Genomic DNA, 21,956 nt, shown 5'->3' on the forward strand with positions numbered 1-21,956 from the left:
GACGTGGATTAAAGCATCGTTCAATGATTAAAGTCATCGTCGCACCGCACTTTGCCAATCGACGATCTCTTCGTCATATCATTACTACGTTCAATTTTTATTTTTTAAAGTTTTTCCCCGCCTCATTACCGTCTCCTTTAAAGTCATTGTGGCCAGTGGCGTAGCCAGGATTTGTGTATGGGGGGTGTTAAGAAGCATGGCCCCCCACCCCCGTATTAAAGCGGGGGGTCCGGGGGTCCTCTCCCGGGAAAATTTGGATTTTAAGGTGTAAAATAGTGCTATTTTAGCAGTTTTCGGTACTTAAATTTAAATATTGTAATGGTAAAATTTTTATTAATTTTAATATGAAATTTGTTTGAATGATGAATAAGAAATTAATTAAAGATTTGGTGCTAAGGGGGGGGGGTTTGAACCCCCCCCCCCCCTGGCTACGCTCCTGATTGTGGCACTTCAGCTATTAGTTTTGGGGACAGAAGTTACAGCCGTCATTACGTGGACACTTCCCAACACACGTAACTTCTCTCGCGGCTGCAATGAATCATTTGGTTTCTTGACATTTCGCGGTATAATTTTAACACCAGGTTTGCCCTCTAAAACACTCGTGTGTTTCTTCTTGTTCGATCGGACCACCGCGTCGGTAATCTGACACGCCATGAACGACTTCCGAGCCAATGGTCGCACGTCACAGATGGGGATGACGTCTAACAAGAGCCAATGAACGGATCCCTGTTTCTTTAATTAGTATGTAAATTAATGTGGAGTCCATCCTGGTGGTCAAACACAACGCGCAAAGGTCAAATTCTCGTTGAATCTTGCATTGCGGTTACATGTTTGTTATTGTGTATAACTCCGCATGACAAAACGAAGAGATTGGTATGCTACCAAATTACCAAAATATAATGCGTGTATTTTTTTACATAATTTTCTTAACACTATCGGATACGTTGCTTTCCATTTTTAAAAAAAAATGCTATACGCGTCTTGCAATGGCTGCCTGGCGCAATTGTCATTTCCAGAGAGTTATAAGAGGGATATTTCTTATGGCTCACCACGAGAATATTGATTCATGATATACGAGGACTCCCAGGCTTATGCAAACGACACAAACGTATCGTGTTGGAACCGCGTGTGATATATTTGTTCCGTGTTCTCGAAATGTTCGAGTAAGCCATGCAGGTTGTTCGTAAACTCACCCTCGACATTTGCGGAGGTGATTCGCTATTAAAATGAAAGTAAGAATACATACAAGTCACGCCTACAAGCCTAAGGGTGGTGTCAACTCTTGATAATCTGCAGCAGGAGCAAGGGGAAAACTTAAAAGAGAACTTCGTCTAAAGCTGGAGTCATTACCCCTGCCTAAAGCCCTGGCAACGCCGCGGGCACTTCAGCTAGTCATTTTATAAGAGGCGTTTATGCCAAAGTATTGAAAACTATTTACAGCAAACTACAATTATGGGCTGTTTTAGTCGACGATGTTATTCATTATTCACCCTTTTAACCTTATTTTAATGACACCCCCTTTCTTTCATCGGACACCCTTCAACTGCCTACAGAATGTGTGTAACTGCCTCGGAAGCACAACCAGGGTTGAAGTGTCAGCAGAAACGACGCACTGCCTGTGACGCATGCACCACTCGGTGGACGCAGAGCAAACAACACGCGACTTCTCCCGACGGCCACAATGACGCGCGCCACGGAAGTCACGCGACCATACAGCGACTGGGCTGCAACCACGGCTCCAGACTTTCCAGGCTCTAATATTTGGAACCTTGGCTTCACCAAAGGCCTCCTCCCCTGTCTGGTGGTTATGAAATCCCACAGAGAAAAGGAACACTGAAATATTTGGAAAATAAAATCTTTAAATCAACGTTTCTATGCCAACCACGAACTTAAAATTCTAACTATGGTTTTGATAAAAAAAATTATAAGCTAAAGTAAAAAATTAATAACAATAAAGATGAATTTAGCGTTGTTAAAATCCTAATAAATAGTGTTTACGTAATGTAAAGAATAGGAGTCTACAATTGAAAGAATAACATTTTACTTTACAGGTGCATCCGTATATGAGAAGAGCATGCGCGAGGCCCTGTTGGGCGCGGGGCTCTGCTAGGCCCTGGAAGGTTTCCCGGCTTTCCCGGGTCTGGAGACGCCCCTGAAGGGTTGAAAGCTCGTCGCGTGTGACAGCGAAGGTACTGAAAAAGTTTCGCTACCTCCATTTCCACTACTTAGCACCTCCCGAAATATTTCGGGTGAATTTCTATTTCAAATGAGTTTCAGAACAACCTGTACGCAAGCTTTTTTTTTTTTTTTAACAAGGTTTCTACAAGTATCTGGTGAACCAACTAGTAAAAATTTTCTCACAACTTTTTACATAACAAGGTATTTTTCAAATAAAATTAACAAAATTTAACACTATGTGTGTGTGTGTGTCTTGGTGTGTGTGTGTGTGTGTGTGTGTGTGTGTGTGTGTGTTTGCAGGAACGCGCCAATTTATATGTTAGAGGGCTAAAACGTTTTCAGGGATAATTCCTACTTGATTTAAGTGGATATTCGCCAAATATTTATATTTAATGTGCGATAATAAACTGCAGAACAGCATGAGAAAAAAAAATGGAAGTTGTAAAAACCCCCTTCTTTAAATTAAAGTTTCGTGACTCGTAGCAACGTGACTCTGTTCATTCTGTGACTATCGTATCCTGTAGACACCCTGATTAACACCACCGAGCCCATCTGAGGTCGTACACGCTCGACGGTTCGAAAGCCTCACATAAACTTAAAGGTCATTCAATAAAACAATGACCTCGAACAATGCCAGATCCGGCAGCAAACCGAGAACGCAGTCTGCGTGTCCTGCAGTGGCTGATGCGTTGTTGCGTTGCAAATGGACGTGGTTGCGAGTTCGAACCCTGCCCCCAACTATAGAAAGAAGAAGGCAGAGGCCGTGATCAATAAGACGTGACGCTCGCGGCATGATACCTTGGTCGAGCTGCGTGCGCAGGGCCGCCACCTGCTCGCGCACGTCGATGAACAGCCACATGACGGTGGTGGTGGCGACGACGCAGGCGAACACCAGCACGGCGGCGCACGCGCGCAGCAGCGAGCCGCACGCCCGCCGCCTCAGCAGCAGGCGGCGGTGGTGGTGGTGCCCTCCGCCGCCTCCGCTGCCGCCCCCGCCGCCGCCGCCGCCGCCGCGCACCTTGGCCGCCCAGTACTCCTCGCGCTCGTCCGTCGACTCGGACAGCAGCTGGTCGCGCGACGAGGGCGCCGGCTGCTGCTGGGGCCGCCGCGACGCCGCCGTGGCCAGGGCGTCCAGCTCCTTGCGCTTCTTCATCTTCTTGCCGGCGCGCAGAGGCACGCTCACGTCCATGGCGCGCGCGCTCGCATGACCCCCCGCGCGGGCCCTGGCCGCCGACACGGCCGCGCGCGAGCTGCCGCCGGCGTCCGCATCGACCCGGCCCGCATCGACCCGCCAGCTTCGCGCGCCCGCCGCCGGGCAGCGCCGCCCGCCTCGCGCACTTCTCCCCTTCCTTCGTCCTCCGTCCGAACACGTTGTATTCAACTATTTCGCAGCTGCTGGCGCCAACAATTGCTAAATGACAAATGTCGATCCAAAAAAAAAATTGGCTTTCGCGTAATTCCATGCCAAAGTTACACACTTAAATCGTTTGTAAATTATAAGCGGTTATAAAACTAGAGCACTTTTTACACTTAGCCGTGATAAATTTACACAGTTCAATTCCCCCCTCCCCTTCAAAGTACAGATGCCGACTGATGTAGATTATTTATTTTATTCCAGTTTTTTATTGTAAGATATTTGATGAGGTTTCCCCCCATCAACCCTCCCATTGGAACGCCATGGCACCCCAAGCAACCAAAGCCGGACACAATAAAAAGATTTGTAGCTTACGAACAGAAACGTGTCCTCTGACCTAACTCCTTCATTCATTCCTCCCTCCCTTCGCTTAGTGACGTCAATAGGAGGTAGAATAAATTACGACTCAGAGAGGGAAGGGGGAAGGTAGAGCACTAAACATTTACTGCTCCTTCCCAACCTTAGCATGCTGTCCTTCCGAGGAAACATTAAAAATTACAACCTCCATATTACGCCCAACTACTGTTTTCCCTTACAATAATTTCACCACCCGTCCCGTGCTCGCTTTTAAAATAAAGTCCCAACGCCAGTCCTGGTGCAGCCTCGGTCTTAACGAAACCTTGCAGTGGCCTGTCCTTGTACAGATTCAGTCCACGGGAAACATCGTCCGCACTCCGATTCTATAGAATTAGTTTCGGCTCGGCCTATAGGCTCATGTGGATTTGCAATTTCATTACTCTTTGGGGGCATCCCGGAAACTTCTGGGACATTCTAAATAATTCTGGAACATTATTTATGCACAAAAGAATCAATCGGACATTTTTGCATATTCTATGCACCCAAAATTTCTGAATGTTTTGTATTCAATGCACCAAGCATTTCCACCAAATTTTCCGTAAGAACGACATGACTATGAGCTCGACATCGGTCCGGCGCAGGAAGGTAGGTTCTGTGCCGTACCACTAGTGAAAACTCCCGTAAGCTAAGCACCAAACTAATTTATTTGTCCCCTTGCAATAAGGGTTGGTGAAATTAAAATAGGCTCAATATTGTGTCTACTATGGGAGTAATAATTTTTTTAAGACATAATTTTGGCCATCCCTTTAAATAAGGTCGGTCATATCAAATACAGTCTCCAAAAAAAGTTTTATATGATATTTAGAAAGTTTACAATAACTTTTAATATATTTTATACTGTGCGTCTTGGGGGATGGTCTCTTAACCAACTAATAGCCCTCAATACTTCCATGCTTTAAATGAGAATCAAACCCACCAACTATGAGTTAGAAGGCTTATACGCTGATCACGACACACTGGAGTGGCTTGACTTGATTTTTTTTGGTCATAATTATTGGTAGTAGTTAGTCTATTGTGATACCGATATTTCATTATCAACACAATGATGTATGTTGATGTTACAACTTAAGGTGGTATCGTGAAATATAACAACCTGCCCTATTTATTACAAAATAAATAAAAGCTGCTCGAAAAGGGTAAATTATGAAGAATAAAATACCGGTAACGCAAATTAGACTAAACCGGGTGGGACTGTATTCTACTTCATGATACCTATAAATTATTTCAAAACACTTTAATTTCAAAAAATCAAATAAGTTACCAGTATCACAAAATAGACTAGACCGGGTGGGACTATATTCTACTTCACAATTGCGAGAAGATATAATACAAATGAAATATCAGTATCCCAAAACAAACTATACCTAGTAAAATTTAGTCTACTTTACGATACCCATCATCTATAATATACCAAAACAAAGTACTCAAAAAAATTTTATTAGCTGCCTACCCTCACCAAACTTTTCCCTTTGTTTTTATCATTTTAACGACAGAAAAACTAACATATAGGAAAACGAACTGTTTTTACATTATCTAATAACTCACCTAATCAAAGATACCATTTCTCCTAACATCACAAATAAAACACACACAACACACCTCTCACCCTACACATCAAATCACAAAAAATTAAATGCCACTAAATAACCACTTAACTTTCTTTCCTTTATGGCAATAATCATTTACTCTCAATATTCCTCTTGTATATATTAAATTTATGCCAAAAATAATTTGCTATTCTTCCTTTTAATTTATTCTATATCATGAAACACAAACCTTCACTTTCTTGTTTACTAATAACACAACCACACATTCTTTCACTTCACTGTACCATTATATTAATTCAATATAAATAACCAACTTGCTCTTCTCTCGTGACTAATACTTTCATTAACACATATATCAAATAAATTTTACAATATCTACTTAATACTTATTATGTACCTATTTATCCACTTTATTAATATATCCAATGCTTCTTATTAATTTACTCCTCATACCACAACCACTATTATCGCTCCAAAACTCACGTCTATATTCGTGTTTTTTTTTCTCAGCGCTATTTAAGTTTTCGCTATTGCCAATATTACATACATATCCTTCATACCAACATTCAATTGGTTATCAATGGCCAACGACCATGACATCATACATTTCCCCTACTTTATTTCCAACCAATAGGAATCTGGTATCATAAACAAGACTTGACCCATATTATTCATTTTCAATTGGGTAATATTAAATTTCTGTGAAATAAGCCATCACAGAAGAAGGCATCTCAACTTACAAATTTCAATTTTACCAAAAAGGTGGCTACTACATCAAGTTATTTCTAATGCCATGTTAAATCATGAAATGTATTTTTTTTAATATGTAGTGGCCCAATTCAGACACTTTTAACAAGATCAATTTCAAACAAAAACCACACTGTGACCACTGGCTGGTCCAATTACGCAGATTAAAGAACTTAGCCGAGATTTTTCAGCTATATGTTTTATGTATCAGCCTGGAAGTAATTTGTACAAAATTACAGCAGTTATCATGTGTACAAAAAGTGATATAGGCATAAAAATACATAAACGTTTGAAGTGACAATGGTTTAAGGGTCTAGGGACCATGAAATGAAAAAAGAAAAAAAAAAGGGGGGGGGGGGGGGGGTGTTAGTAGCCACAACTGGAATATGTAATCTTTCTTTGAAATATACTTAATTAACAAGCAAAAATATTTTCCTAGAATACATATTTAACATTTTACGAATATCCTTTCTCGAGGACTAATACTAAAGGGCTATAACATTCCAGCATAATTTATATCATCTGTAATAAGCTAATGGCTGCATATAATAAAGTCATTACTTCCATAAACCTATCCTGTCACATTAGAAAATTTGCAGTTATTACTGGAAACCCTACAAAGTAACATTGTAAATGTGAAAATGTGGATGTTTAAATTAAATGGTTGTTCCTCAATGACATTATTACTAACTCAATGATTTTGATGATAACTGGATAGCCAAAATACTGAATGAATATGTTGGTTATATATAGTAAAACCTTGATTAACCAAGGTAATGGGGAGAAGGTTGGCATGGATAAGCGAAAATCATGGCTCATGGAATGCAAATGTATTTAGGTTATACAATACAGCAAAATTTTGTAAGTAATTTATACAAAACAAATGTACAAGTATTACTGACATGAAGGACAGGAAGCGATTCTAGGAAGGAAGGACAGTTGTTCCGTACTTGTAATCCAGCTTAACCCAGTCTAGTATTTCATCTCACGGGCAATTCTAGTCCATTTCTTTGTTCGTTTGTTTCTACTTTAAAACGTAGTTTTTAGTTTTACACCTTTCTTGTCCCTTTCCTAATGAATTACACTTTGCAGGCTTGGTTCCAACCCTCTCCCCCCCAAATGTTTATTTTTAATTGAGAAACTGGTTAATCGGGTCACGAATAATCGAGGTACTACAGTATACGTATATATATTTGGAAAATTCACTTCTAAGGAAGTGAAACAGGATAATTTTTTTTATAATATGAAACATATATCCAAAGCTAATGAAGCAGAAGGTAAGATATTGGGTATGAAAAATAAACGTACAAAAACTACCAATTCCTTTATAACACTTTTTCAATATTTCACTCCTAAGATGGAAAAAATAGCGTAGGTTCAATTGTATTATGAAAAATTCATATCACATATGTCACTAAAAAGCAGGGTTAAAAAAAAACAGGTTTTTTATCGCATTAGTTATTTGGTTTAAAAATTAAATGAAAGCCACACAACATCCTACTTTCTGCCACTTGTATTGAACCAGAAAAGTTATTAACATCAAAGAACTGAAGTCCGGAAAATCTGCACATCTGACGAACTTAATCACAGAAAGGATTTCCCCACAGGAAGAGAATTCTCCATAGAATGGGTGTTTCCACAGAAAAGGAATCTATACCATTGTCAGGGATTTTAAAAAAAATAGTATATTTTTAAAAATAATGTATTTATTTATTTCCTCTTTTTTTACACTTTTGACTACAATTTGCTAATTAATTTGTATATGAGTATTTACCTGGGTAAAATTTACAACTTATTCAGATATTTAAATGATAAGATCTTGATTAGTATATAATTATTTGTTCCTGTATCACAAAAAACATTAATGAGCTAACTATTGTTGTTATTAGAGTGGAATTAGACCTTTCATTAAAATTTATTAAGCTATTCTATTTCAAAATACATTTTGTAATTTTTTTTTTTAACCACTTGTTTTAAACCATGGTTTAAACCGTGGTTAAAATCAGCCAACCCTGCTAAAAAGGAAGGTAATAAACAGAGAATAATTACATAGAAAATAATTTACATAGAGTGTTTTTTTTTCCATCTTTCGAAATTCAACTGCTTAGGGGGTTAAATAAGGTTAAGTTTCATTATACAATAAATAAATCTAAGTAAAATACTGGATATGAATAATATTATCATAAAAATTACCAACTCCTCTTTTAATCTAAATGACTTCAGTGCTCATTTAAAAAAAAAAAAACATTTTCAATGACGATAAGTAATATGGGCAAACATTGACATTGTAGCTATCTCAGCAATGCAATTTCTCCAAGTCTCAAAAAATAAATAATGAAATTCAGCCTTGGAATTCCAAAAAGTGCACCAGTTAAAATATTACGCTGCTCAACAAAAGTTTGGTTTAACATGGATTCTTAGAGTCAACCATTTGGTAGTTTTACAATAAATATTTAACAAAATAAGCATATTTCCCTTCCTTATTCCTAACTAAATATTTTGAACAATATGTACAGAACAAGAAAAAAAAAAGAAAAAAAGGCATGTTCTAAAATTATGTCCAGATAACAACACTTTGAATATCTCTCATCGCACAGTAATAGGTGTGGCAACCCAGTATACGGGTGAGTTCTTCCACCCTGATGCATGCTTAAAATGAGGTCATCAAGTTTGTCTTGAGGTAAACTGTCCCACTCCTCTATTGCAGCTTCAGTAAGTTCCTGAAAATTGTCTGGTGGGTTTGGACGGTCTAAAATTTCCACTTTTAGCAAGTCCCATGCATACTCATTCATGTCTGAGAACTGTGCAGGCCAATCCATCCGAGTGATGTCATGACTTTAGAGATACTGCAAAACTGTCCCATGTCATCTGCTAGGATGAAATGATCTCCGAATGTAGTTCGGAAATGCTACCCAAATGGTTGTAGCACCTCTTGAATGTATCAGGGGTCATTCACTGCACCCTGAATGGTAGTAAGAGGGGTCCACCATCCCAGCATCATTCCTGCCCAGAATATAACACTTCCATCAGCTTATGGATGGACTTCCTGAACATGCCTGGATTGCTAACGTTTTTCAGAGGTTCTCCACGTTCTTATATATCAAGTCTCAAGTCTCAAACCAATCCTGGTCTCATCTGTAAACATGAAATTACCCTATTCTGCAATGGTCCAGTGTTGATGAGTAAGAGCCCACTTCCTTCAAAAAGCTTGATTCCGTTGGTTCAGTGCAACGCCTCTCATTGACCTCTGGACAGAAGACCAACTTCATGCAGTGTTTGGTCTGCGATACGAACCCCTGTTGATCTGGAGAGGTCATTCCTAAGAGCCCTGGCAGTTGATGTTGTCATCTGCGTGCAGACACTTGAAGATAACGATCCTGGGGTGATGTTTCAAAACGAGGATGGCCAGAACCAGGCCTATCGTTCACATTTTCCATCTCTGTACTTTCTCCACACCTCAGACACACTGATTTGTGTGACATTTAACCGATTTGCAATATCTTGCTGTGTAGGGCTTGCCTAAAGTAAAGTCACTATCTAAATCCTGTCAAACATTTGTATTCGTCTACGTGGCATGTCACTGCAAGGCTGAACACAAACTGACTGTATCGTTTGGTGATGTGGGACAATGCACCATCTGCTACAGCACTCAGGGTATGTTCACATGACTAGTATATGAGCACAAAGCATGCCTAATAGTTTAATAAATAACATACCTATGTCAATGCAGCTTGGAATATCTCACAATACTCATTCTGGAAGAATTCCAATCTTTTTTTTTAAGGTGTGTATTTAGAGCTGGAAATAACATTTTTTGCGAACATACTTTCAACGTGCAGCTATTTCACAGTGTAAATAAAAAAAAATTTTCTAAAGTTTCTCTTAACATACTACAAGAGAATCAAAATTATTTTTTACCTTGTAATGTATTTGTTTATTTGGATTTTAATTTTATTTTGAAGTCAATTTCTGTATGACATCATCATCATCCTACTCAACTGCTTCCAGCCCGCAGTCACGTAAGCAAAGTAAAATGCCGCCATGCTTTGTGACACTCCAGCTCTAACCTCAGACCAGTCAAATGCTGAGTTACCAGCGATGACACTTTCACCTGCTTTCTTAATGACTTTGACAGTTACATTCCTTAAGCCAAATGTTTGAAACTTATTGTTAAAGTTTACGTGTAATTTACTTTCCGTTTGATATTTGACTTCATACGCCAATTGCTTAATAACGGAGGATTCAATTTTCTAGGATTAATATCATTTAATGGAGTCGTATCTTTCTTTGCTAACCCGACATTTCTTAAATCTCGCCATATCTGAGCCATTTAAGAATGTTGCTGACTGATCTTGTAGGTGTAAGAAAATTCAGCCTTGCGTGCCTCTTGGGTACATCTGTTCCTTGGGAAGCGGTAAGATTCAAAAATTGTATCTGATGCTCTAACATTGCGTTTAAGAGCTGTCTAATATTGTGAACAATTGTATATGTATTGAAAAAATATCTGCACAAATAAATGCTTCATAGAAAATACTACCATTCTAAAACAACATTAGTTATCAATACTGACATATTTTAACAAAAAAAAATTAATTAGTGCATTTAAACTTCAAGGATTTATATTATACAATTTTTATTAGTAACATACAGTAAAATGCACCATCAATAAAATACACCATCAAATTCAGTACTTAAAGAACAATTTTACAACTATATAATACAGGTCAAATGTATCCTTTCTTAGTCCTGCAAAATAAACAAGTCCTAAAATATTTGTTTAATATGACACCTACAAAGTCTGAGATCCTTGATTGCTACAGTCCAAGCATGAAGTTGAGAGTGCTCTAGTGTTCACACTGACGTCGTCCGGGCCTGCGGCCCCTTTGAGCCCGATATACCACCGCCCAAACACCACCATCTCTGTTCAAACCTCCCGCTTTTGCGTGCGTGTGTGCGTGTGTTGGTAGCCCGGCAAGAGGGCACTTAGCTGCAGTGCGCCGCACCCCTATATGTAATTAATAATATTGTAACATTTTCTTTTCTCCCCTAAAATAGTGTCACGACAAGTCAGTAAGTGAGTGTCTTTTGTTTATTAATATATTATAATTTTTGTAATAAAATACGTGCAAGCACGGACAAGGATGCTCCCTAGCGGGCGATGACGGAACTAACATATAACTTTATTCAAACTATTTTACCACATAAGGAATTATTACAGATGGTCTGGTCGTGGATGTGTATCTGGTAATTTTATAAAGAGTTCATGTTATTTTCTATAATAACCCAGAGCACGCAATAGCTAGGATGTTAACGGTAATTGTGTTGGGCGCGAAGGGCACCATGTTTCCTGCCGCGAGCCCTTGTCTCCCCCCAGTCTCCTTCTACAGCCGGCCGAGAGCAGACGTCTCTGCAGACACCCCGAGGACATCACCGTTGTCTCACCGATAAGTAATTCTGTTCAGTTAATTAATTCAAATTGTCTTCTTTCATCCTCTGGGCCTCTCTCAGTCGGTGGGGCTGTTTAAGTAGTAATTTCTATACTCTCAGGAGTTTTTTAACCACTTGTGTTTTACGTAATGGCTTGAGGCGACCACTTGTGTGGTCCTCAACTAAACCGATTCGTGCCTCGGACGTTTTTAACAGTATCAAGGGAGGATTGTATGAGGACGTGTAACGTAGAAGTAAATAAAACCAACTTAATTGAGTCACGTGTTATTGTGTTCGGGGGGGCCACGTGGGTCCTTAACCCAGTCAGCGGCGTGTGAGATGTCCTAAGAGCCCACTGCGGTAGTAGCCACTGAAGTAGAAGCGTGCCCGACGCTGAGAGCGGGCTCGGTTAGGGACAGGTGTTGGTTTCAAGATCAGGAGGGCTAATATCTCGCCACACACGGGCCACGTAACGCCCTGAGTAAGAGCATCAAGCCGGGTCCACGTGCCCACTCACGTGGTGGCACCCACTATTTCCACCAATAATTCAGATCGTAACACCGGTACGCCCTCAACACTGTAAGTGTCTAGTTGAAGTTATATAATGAACTGCAGCAAAATCAATCAATTATAACATCTCATTCACAACACTGAAGATGTTCTGTTGTACTGTGAGGGTTTTTTTACTCATAAAATACTAAAATAGCAAAAGGAAAAGCGCTAGTGAAAGGCAAGCATACAAACACACTGCTAGAACTTAAACAATAATCCTAGAAATTTTTTAGAGTTATTTATAATTCTGTCAAATTTTTTTAACCACATCAAGTCAGTTTACAGATACTATTCATAAAAAAATAAACAAAATATTTTTATGATTATATCATTATATGTTGATATAAAACTTTTCAGTTAGCAACAGAAACTGCATGTAGGGATAAAATGTATATATATATATATATATTTTTTAATTTAAGGAATCTGAGCAGTAATTGAAAAATATTGACAATTTCACTTTGAACATAAACAAAAAAGTAAATTAGTGTGTACACAATTGCCAAGTTTGATTCTGAGAATGTTATTTCCAGTTGCATTTTTTAAGAACTCAATAACATTATATTTTATAGAACTTAAGGTAGGTATGTTTATAGCTATTATAATTAATGAGCATTTTATGTACTTGTGTATGAATTTTGAATGATGTTTTGTCAGTGTATTGTAGGGTTACCAACTATTTCACCCTGACCATAAGGGACACTGAACCCCACCTAATAGAGTAACATAAACAAAAAAGTAAATTAGTGTGTACACAATTGCCAAGTTTGATTCTGAGAATGTTATTTCCAGTTGCATTTTTTAAGAACTCAATAACATTATATTTTATAGAACTTAAGGTAGGTATGTTTATAGCTATTATAATTAATGAGCATTTTATGTACTTGTGTATGAATTTTGAATGATGTTTTGTCAGTGTATTGTAGGGTTACCAACTATTTCACCCTGACCATAAGGGACACTGAACCCCACCTAATAGAGTAACATAAACAAAAAAGTAAATTAGTGTGTACACAATTGCCAAGTTTGATTCTGAGAATGTTATTTCCAGTTGCATTTTTTAAGAACTCAATAACATTATATTTTATAGAACTTAAGGTAGGTATGTTTATAGCTATTATAATTAATGAGCATTTTATGTACTTGTGTATGAATTTTGAATGATGTTTTGTCAGTGTATTGTAGGGTTACCAACTATTTCACCCTGACCATAAGGGACACTGAACCCCACCTAATAGAGTAACATAAACAAAAAAGTAAATTAGTGTGTACACAATTGCCAAGTTTGATTCTGAGAATGTTATTTCCAGTTGCATTTTTTAAGAACTCAATAACATTATATTTTATAGAACTTAAGGTAGGTATGTTTATAGCTATTATAATTAATGAGCATTTTATGTACTTGTGTATGAATTTTGAATGATGTTTTGTCAGTGTATTGTAGGGTTACCAACTATTTCACCCTGACCATAAGGGACACTGAACCCCACCTAATAGAGTAACATAAACAAAAAAGTAAATTAGTGTGTACACAATTGCCAAGTTTGATTCTGAGAATGTTATTTCCAGTTGCATTTTTTAAGAACTCAATAACATTATATTTTATAGAACTTAAGGTAGGTATGTTTATAGCTATTATAATTAATGAGCATTTTATGTACTTGTGTATGAATTTTGAATGATGTTTTGTCAGTGTATTGTAGGGTTACCAACTATTTCACCCTGACCATAAGGGACACTGAACCCCACCTAATAGAGTGGGGGGGTCCGGGGCCCTCCCCCGGAAAAATTTGAATTTCTAGATGCAAATTGGTGCTATTTTAGCAGTTTTTGTATGCCGTATCAATTTTGTATTACAATTAAAACTGTTATAAATTAAACCATGCTTCGTATTGTGATAACATAGAGCTAGTTCAGATGCTACAACAGAATTTTAATCGCTAGTGCCTTGTTTAACGAAATAACTGTTTATCTTAGTTTTTTCACTCGCATTTGCTTGTTGAACCGTGGTTCTATATAACAATGTTGAAGCATGCTGTTTTACATCGTTTTCACCGCCGTGTGCTATTGAAAACTCTCTTTTGCAAAGTACACATTTGGCTTTGTAACTATTATCACTACATGTTAGCCACTTATAGTTATGTTCCCATCGAACTAAATAAACGCACAGCCGTTTCTTTTTTCGCGGTGGCGAATCGCACATTTTTTCAACTTAACTTTACCCAATTTACTCAACTTATTCCGTTTTCAACTCAACACAATATCAACATAAACATAACAGACTAAGCGCGGACGAGTGATGCCACCTGTCGGCGTCAACATGAACTATTTGGTGGCCAGTGAACTGCGGAGTAAACGGATCCTCGCAATGTCGCAATACATATAACAGGTGGTGCAGCGCAGGCGGGAAAATACTTTTTCAATTTTATGCAGGTCTGTGGATTGAACTTTAAACAAGATACGGGAAATATCACGTCCCGTCCTGCCTACGTACGGGATAATTCTTTTAGTCACGGAATACGGGAAATCCCGTACAATACGGAACGGTTGGCAACCCTAGTGTATTGTGAGTTCATGAAAAAATTGTAAATAGCTTGGCAAGTTTTCATTATCATGTACTGAGTTATGAATGCTTTTCATCACTGTACCAATTTGTGAACACAAACATAGGCAAACACTAAAGTTATTTATTTTACTTACCCAGGTCACCAAACAGCGAAAATTACCAAAGACTATGCAACAATTATCATAGAATGAATTGAATTTATTCTGAGATAACATGGACGACCAATATTATAATGGTTGTACTGGGAAACACCAGCTCACTCACCGCCTCGAACATTTTCATCAAGTAACTTGAGTTCGGAGTGTAGCGCCGCCGCCAGCCACGAGACAATAACCAACCAGCAGAGCAGCACAAACACCGCTATGGACAAGCCAATGGTGTGGCCCCTGCAGTGGCACGAATGGGTGCTGTGGAAACGCTGCGATGCTGACGAAGAGCGGAGGCGTCTGCAACATTTCACAACCGTGAAATGAAACATTTAGTCATCCTGGACATATTAGGACTTCACAACACAGATTTAAAACTACATTTCTGTTCCACAACTTTGTCAATGATTAACATTTATATGATATGATAGGTCTACAAACCATGGGCAAACAAACAGATAGTAGGATGTGGAAAAAGAGGGGGGGGGGGGGGGGGGGTAGCATAAAGCTACGGGGATGTGGGGGGTAGTATTAAACAAAGGGGATGTGGAGAGTAGCATAAAGCTAGGGGTAGCATAATGCTAGCGGGATGTGGGGTGAGTAGAATTAAGCTAGGGGGTTTGTGAAGAGAAGCATAATTCTAGGGGGACATAAAGGGGGGAACTTAAAGCTAGGAGGATGAAGGGATGTTGGAGGGAGCGTAAAGTTAGGGGAATGTAAAGGAAAGGGGGCATGAGGGGATACAGCTGTTGTGCCATATTGAAAAGAACAGACTTTTTTGTTTTTGTCTTAAGAAAGTTTTGAGTGATGTGTATGAAAAAAAAAGAAGGGGGGGGATATATATGTCCCGAAATCCTAAAATATCTTTAGAGAAATATATCATTCCCACCAACAAAAGGAAAGAATTTAAAAGCAACTTTGAGCAAAACAAGAGTGGACACAGCTTCGAATCTTGGAAGGGGCGAATGATGGAGGACTTTGAGTGGTACTGAATACTTTTCAAGTTAATGTGAGAATACAAAATTTTTTAAAAATATTAGCCTAAAGGATACTTTAACACCATCCTCACATCTTTAAAGTTTATTATCAAATATATATTAAGTAGATTATTTGTTGTTATCACTACGTAGTTATTTTATTTTAGTTCCAGTGGGTTATTTTTTGTGTGCCAGGGGAGGGGAGCTGACCATTCACAGATCCCTTAGAACCACCACGGGGGCAAATTGGTTCTATCACACCCACCCCTCCGAAATTAAATTCTGGATCCTGGATGTGCTCCTGTGAATGGCTGTTATGACCAAAATATTGAGCAATTTCCCTGTCTGCATGTTTTGTTTGGCTTCACTTTCTCTAGCACACGGTCCATCCGGATTCTCACAATATCTTAGCTGAAAACAGAGTTTTCTAAGCATTGGTCTCTGAACCCTACCTGAACCCACTCAACATAGAGAGACTGCACTGATTCTTTACAATGATTAACACCACTCTTTGTGCAAAGTAAGCAATTCATTAACATATAACACCACTCGCATATATTCTACAAAGTTGACCTAAACCAGAATCAAAATCTACATTATTACTTTAAATACAAAATAACATTACATACTACTCAAATTCATGCAAACAATAGAAAATAATTAATAATTTGCTTCAGTGTTTTCAAGCTTGTTAAAAAAACACTGCATTAATTTTTAGAAAAAATTAATGCTATAGTATATTCATGCATGGCACCCAAAATTTTCGATTTCAAAGTTGGCTGTAGTGCATTCATGCTAACCTAAAATGTTATGAAATCAACTATCGTAAGAATTGGCTCGCTATATAACCAAGTAACATTTTTTTTACTACCTAATTTCATTTTGACACCATAGATGCATATATTCAAGACTCAACAAATAGGACCCTGTTAACATTGAATTGAAGCAGAAAAGGGGTGATTAGCAATACAAAGTACATACAATCAAGCAGGATTTTGAAAGTGTGCACTCAACTGTGAACAAAAAATAATAGAAAACATCAAAAACAGAAACTTTGCCAGCGTGACTAGGGCAAATTTAGAAAGCAAATTAAAACAAGAAAATTCACAGAACACTACTACTCATTAATAGTTAACACAGTAAAAATATAAGTAATTTATTGATAAAGTGATAAATGGGCATACACATAAAATATTAATGATTTTTGTTTAATGAATAGCTATGAAAATACGATTTTGGGGTCTTTCGCTGATGTATTCTAGAACTAGACTAAACTAGAATCATATCTCAAAATGTACATCAGCTTCCCACAACCTTTAGGCTGCTATCAAATTCCTAAGAATGCAACAGGCAAACATATTTGTTAGAGATAATTTATATTTAATGATTTAAAAATATTTATTATTACTATCTAATGTTTTTTAAGTTATCCAATGTCTTCATTTTGAATTATTTCACACATAATTTTTATATTTTACTTTAAATTTAATATGAAAGTCTGCACAATTTCCTGCTTGCTGAAAAATACTTGTAGCCACCTCCAAAATACTGTAGATGAGTTTCATGGCATTTTTCTGTCATTTTCAATGTCCAGGGAGTCTAGGTTTCCCTAGCAATGTTAGGTTTCTAGGAACACTAAGTTTTTTTAGGTCTAAGTTACCATGATTAAAGTGAAAGTTCATTAGTTCGGGTCAGTCACATTAAAATTATGATATCACTGTTAAGTGTTGTGAATGATAAACTTCATAGTCTACTTACAGCAAAATTGTAAAAATGGTACTGTAATGTAAAAAAAAAATAAGGAAAATAAATAGTTTTCAGGTAAACTAAGCTGCATATAATATCACAATGACGTGCAGTAAATAACTCAGGTGTTAAAAGTAAATGCCAAAAAATAATTTTGTTGGTTGATTACAAGTTTTAAAAAAAGATGCTCTGGTGATAATGAAGCTATACAAAACTTTTTTTTTTTTTTTTTTTTTTAAACAATCCTGTAAGATTTGCCTTTAAATTAATATTAAAGTTATAAAAGAACACTTCAAAGTTAAGGCATTATTCTCCTGTAACTGAAACTATAAGTATTAGCAAGTAACAGTTTTCAAATTAATACTGGGCAATTAAATATAACCAGAATTTTAATATCATATATTTTGAAAAACTCTGCATATTGGAACTAAGCAGGATAAATAAAGTAAATAAATGTTCTCTACATCTAAGGGACATTGAAAAGTTACAATTTTTTTTTTACCTGCAAACAAGAACATATGCCATTGCTGGTTTACACTGTATGTCATAGAAAAATGTTGAAAATGGACAAAAAGATAGCTACATAAACACACAGGGACCAAACTGAAATCAGCTGCCTGTATCTGTTTGTGCCTGTTGATGGCAGCAGATGTCAGTTCTCAAAATGTCGCAAGTGATTTGTTTGTCAGTTCTGTAACGAGGCCTGTGTGAATGCCAGTTTTGTGATGCGAAGCGAATATCAAATGAAATGTTTAAAATATTCGCGAAGTCAAATCGAATTATGAATATTGTTCTCGGCGAAGCTGTATTAAACTTATTTTATATAAAAAACAGTAATGAAGAAAAAAAATCATATAACATTTGTTATGTTTTAACTGATTAAGTGATAAACGAATGGGCCCTAAGTATAATATCATTATATAAGAATTATAAAGTAACCATGCATAATATTAATATTGAGCATTAAAAGTAAATGGAGTACCACCTTTTGATATTATTTAAGTAACCAACTTTATTTAAGCAACAAAAAAACTAAATTATTTCATGAGTGAATCTTATGTTTCCAATGTTTTAAAGTTTTACAACAAATGTGAAGCTTCACATACAACGTGAAGCTTTGCATCACACATGAAACTTTAAATAAAACGAATAGAAAAATTCCTGGCGAAGTCAAATTGAATATTAAAAAGAGCTTCAATTGATTAGCTTAGTCAAAGCTTCACACAGACCTAGCTGTAATCACCGTGTAGTCCAAAATATCTGTTTAGTTTCATTGTTGGGTTCTCCTGCCTGTCGTATTGTCCAAGGTTATTGTATTATCTGAATTTTTTATTCTTTTCACAACTGTTTCATCGTTGTCAGCCCACTGTGATAGCCTGTGCTGTGATATTTTTCTGACGAACTCCTTTTGCAGAATTCTGAGCACTGTCTAGGCACGTAACATTTCACCTTGGCTTGTTCTCAGTGTAATTGTGTATTCATTTTTGTCTGTTTTTGAGGTTTTTCTATGACATACAGTGTATACCAGCAATATGTCCATACAATTTTTTAAATGATGTGTTGGATGAGAGGTGCGTAGTGTGTTTGATTTGCAATGTAAGATAAAATAGTTTATTTGGTTAGGTGAATCATAAAATTTAGTAGGTAATGTAAAGAAAGGGTCTTTTTTCTCTAGGTTAGTTTTGCAATCGATGAAGTGATAAAACAAATGTGAAAGTTTTGGTGAGAGTAGGTAAGCTAAAATACATATATAAAAATATATTTATACGTTTACATTGCCATATGATAGGGATATCGAAGTCGTCAACAAAGCTGTGCTGAAGTGATTAAGACCTCAACATTCTTACAGTATAAGCATGGGAATGTGTATTTTGGATAGCTTGGTTTTCAAAATGTATTGTTGTTGAGAAAAGTAAATTAGTGTATGGAATATATTTTCAGCAAAGTGTTTTATAATTAAATTATAAAATGTGGTATCACAAAATACAATAAACAAGGCGGGTTTGTAGTACATAATACGATACATAGAAAATGTAAATTTAGTATCGTGTTCTATACGTGAATAGGTAAGACTGAAGTAGAGAACACGATACTGTGGGAAATATTAATTTGGTATCATATCCTATACTAAAATAGGTATGACTGTAGTATACAATATGATACCTAAAAGTTAGTTTGGTAGAGAAAAGTGGGGTAAATATGTAGTTGAGCGGTATTTGCGAAAAAAAATGTTAAAAATCCGAAAATACCTTTATTAGACGCTCTTCAACTTCCTCTTTTCATTAAAAGCGGCGGAGGTAAGAAATTCCAAATACTTTAGGAGATATCGAATTTTTAAATTTCATCATATGTAGTTGAGCGGTATTTGCGAAAAAAAAGTTAAAAGTCCGAAAATACCTTTATTAGATGCTCTTCAACTTCCTCTTTTCATTAAAAACGGCGGAGATAAGAAATTCCAAATACTTTGGGAGATATCGCCGTTCTTATTTTGCATACAAGACCTGTGTTTATCATTTGACCGAAGCCATTTTTTTTATTTTGCTGTGTGTTTGTGAATGCCTAATTAATGAAAATGGTTGATTAGGTCAGGTCAGTTACATTATAAATACTTTGAAACTAAGCGTACATTAAAAATAAAATGAAATTATTTCAATGGTTCTTTAGTTTTAAAGTATTTATAATGTAACTGACCTGACTTAACAAACCAGAACAAAGGATGAACAGTAACAACTCACCTAAAATTTTTTTGTTACTTATTACTTGCGCAACAATAAAAAATAAAACTTTAAAATTAGAAACGTAAAAAACTCGCCTAAGTTGGAGGCGGTAATTAAACACCGTTTTAAAACAATAAATGAACTAAATAATCACGTATTGGTTCATTTGAATTCTGGCCTATCACGATCAATCACGTGACATTATCCAATAAAAAAAATAGATACTCGTAAACAAGAAACAATGCGGAATTCCACATGAATGCACTGGTAAAATTGTGATGAAATTTAAAAATTCGATATCTCCTAAAGTATTTTGAATTTCTTATCTCTGCCGCTTTTAATGAAAAGAGGAAGTTGAAGAGCATATACTAAAAGATATTTTCGGATTTTTTACATTTTATTTCGCAAATACCGCTCAACTACATATGATGAAATTTAAAAATTTGATATCTCCTAAAGTATTTGGAATTTCTTACCTCCGCCGCTTATAATGAAAAGAGGAAGTTAAAGAGCATAGAATAAAAGTATTTTCGAATTTTTAACATTTTTTTTCGCAAATACCGCCCAACTACATATTTACCAAAAGTGGTTTGTGCAAAACAAGCGTGTGAATGTTCCCTGCCCAAAACCCCCATATTCCCGTGCTTGTTCTGTAACAATGTAAGGGTGGTAATGATGTCAGTACCGCCATGTTAGTGATGTCATCAATATTGTAATGGTATTGGGTTCCAGACAACTCCCAAAAAATTTACACTTTCGGATTTTCTTTCACTTTTCGTATGCATCCCTCTTCTAGATAACTACCCAAAAACAAAATTTTCGTATTTTTTCAATAAGAAACAACTTTCAACATTTACCACTTTTTGTATTATTTTAACAAACATTTTTAAATCTTTTGCTAACCGCTTGAGTCTCTTTTTCCTTGCTGCTGGAGGCGGTGGTGGTGCCACAAGAAATTCTGGAACTTCAGAGAGCGAGTCGCTATCTGATGTCGAAAACACCAGTAAATTACGTGACTCTTTGTTATTAGTATCCATTTTTTGAATACATCGATACACTCAATCATGACAATCTTCATGCATACGAAGGCAACTAAAATTTGTGGAAACAGGTACAGTACACAGATATCCTAACCTATAAGACCAACTATATCTCTTCATACTTCATTTCCACAATTTCACTTAACCACCATCCGCAAAGATTGACTATGTTTAACTACTACCACAAAAGTTAATTTTAAATTATTTAATTATTACTGTCATTATTTATCTTATAGTTACGAATATCTTTATCTCTCTATGAAAGTCCAAAGAAAACCTTGTACAAATAAAAAAAAAAAAAAAAGGAGTCACAGACACATGAATTTTCAACGAATACCTCATGGAGTTAGAAATAGTGAATATCATAAGTTTTACATGCAAAAGAGAATTTATATACAATCACAATCAATACTTAAGACTTTTCCTATAGAGAGAAGCCAAACTTCCACAACATTAAAGTTCAACAGCCTAATAGTTCAAAAGATCATCGAAATTCTCCGCACTTTCGTGCAGGTTAGGTAGCACCTATTGTAATTTATAAA

General features: G+C 36.7%; 1 protein-coding gene across 8 annotated transcripts in view; it reads right to left on the reverse strand.

Moving 5' to 3' along the window:
• The window catches only part of LOC134541880 (structural maintenance of chromosomes protein 6), a 65,122-nt gene extending 43,398 nt beyond the window's left edge, over positions 1-21,724 (reverse strand). For 4 of the 8 annotated variants that reach the window (XM_063385590.1, XM_063385589.1, XM_063385588.1 and 1 more), the window contains exon 1: positions 2,977-3,454. In XM_063385590.1, the coding sequence (XP_063241660.1) occupies positions 2,977-3,367 (391 nt within the window). In that variant the 5' untranslated portion in view covers positions 3,368-3,454. Of the gene's footprint in view, positions 1-2,976; positions 3,455-15,052; positions 15,235-21,277 lie in introns of those variants that run through there. The other 4 variants (XM_063385594.1, XM_063385593.1, XM_063385592.1 and 1 more) reach the window with 3 other exon arrangements.
• Between the last annotated feature and the right edge of the window lie 232 nt (positions 21,725-21,956).

Source organism: Bacillus rossius (assembly GCF_032445375.1).
Source record: "Bacillus rossius redtenbacheri isolate Brsri chromosome 4 unlocalized genomic scaffold, Brsri_v3 Brsri_v3_scf4_2, whole genome shotgun sequence".
NCBI classification, from domain to species: Eukaryota; Metazoa; Arthropoda; class Insecta; order Phasmatodea; family Bacillidae; genus Bacillus; species Bacillus rossius.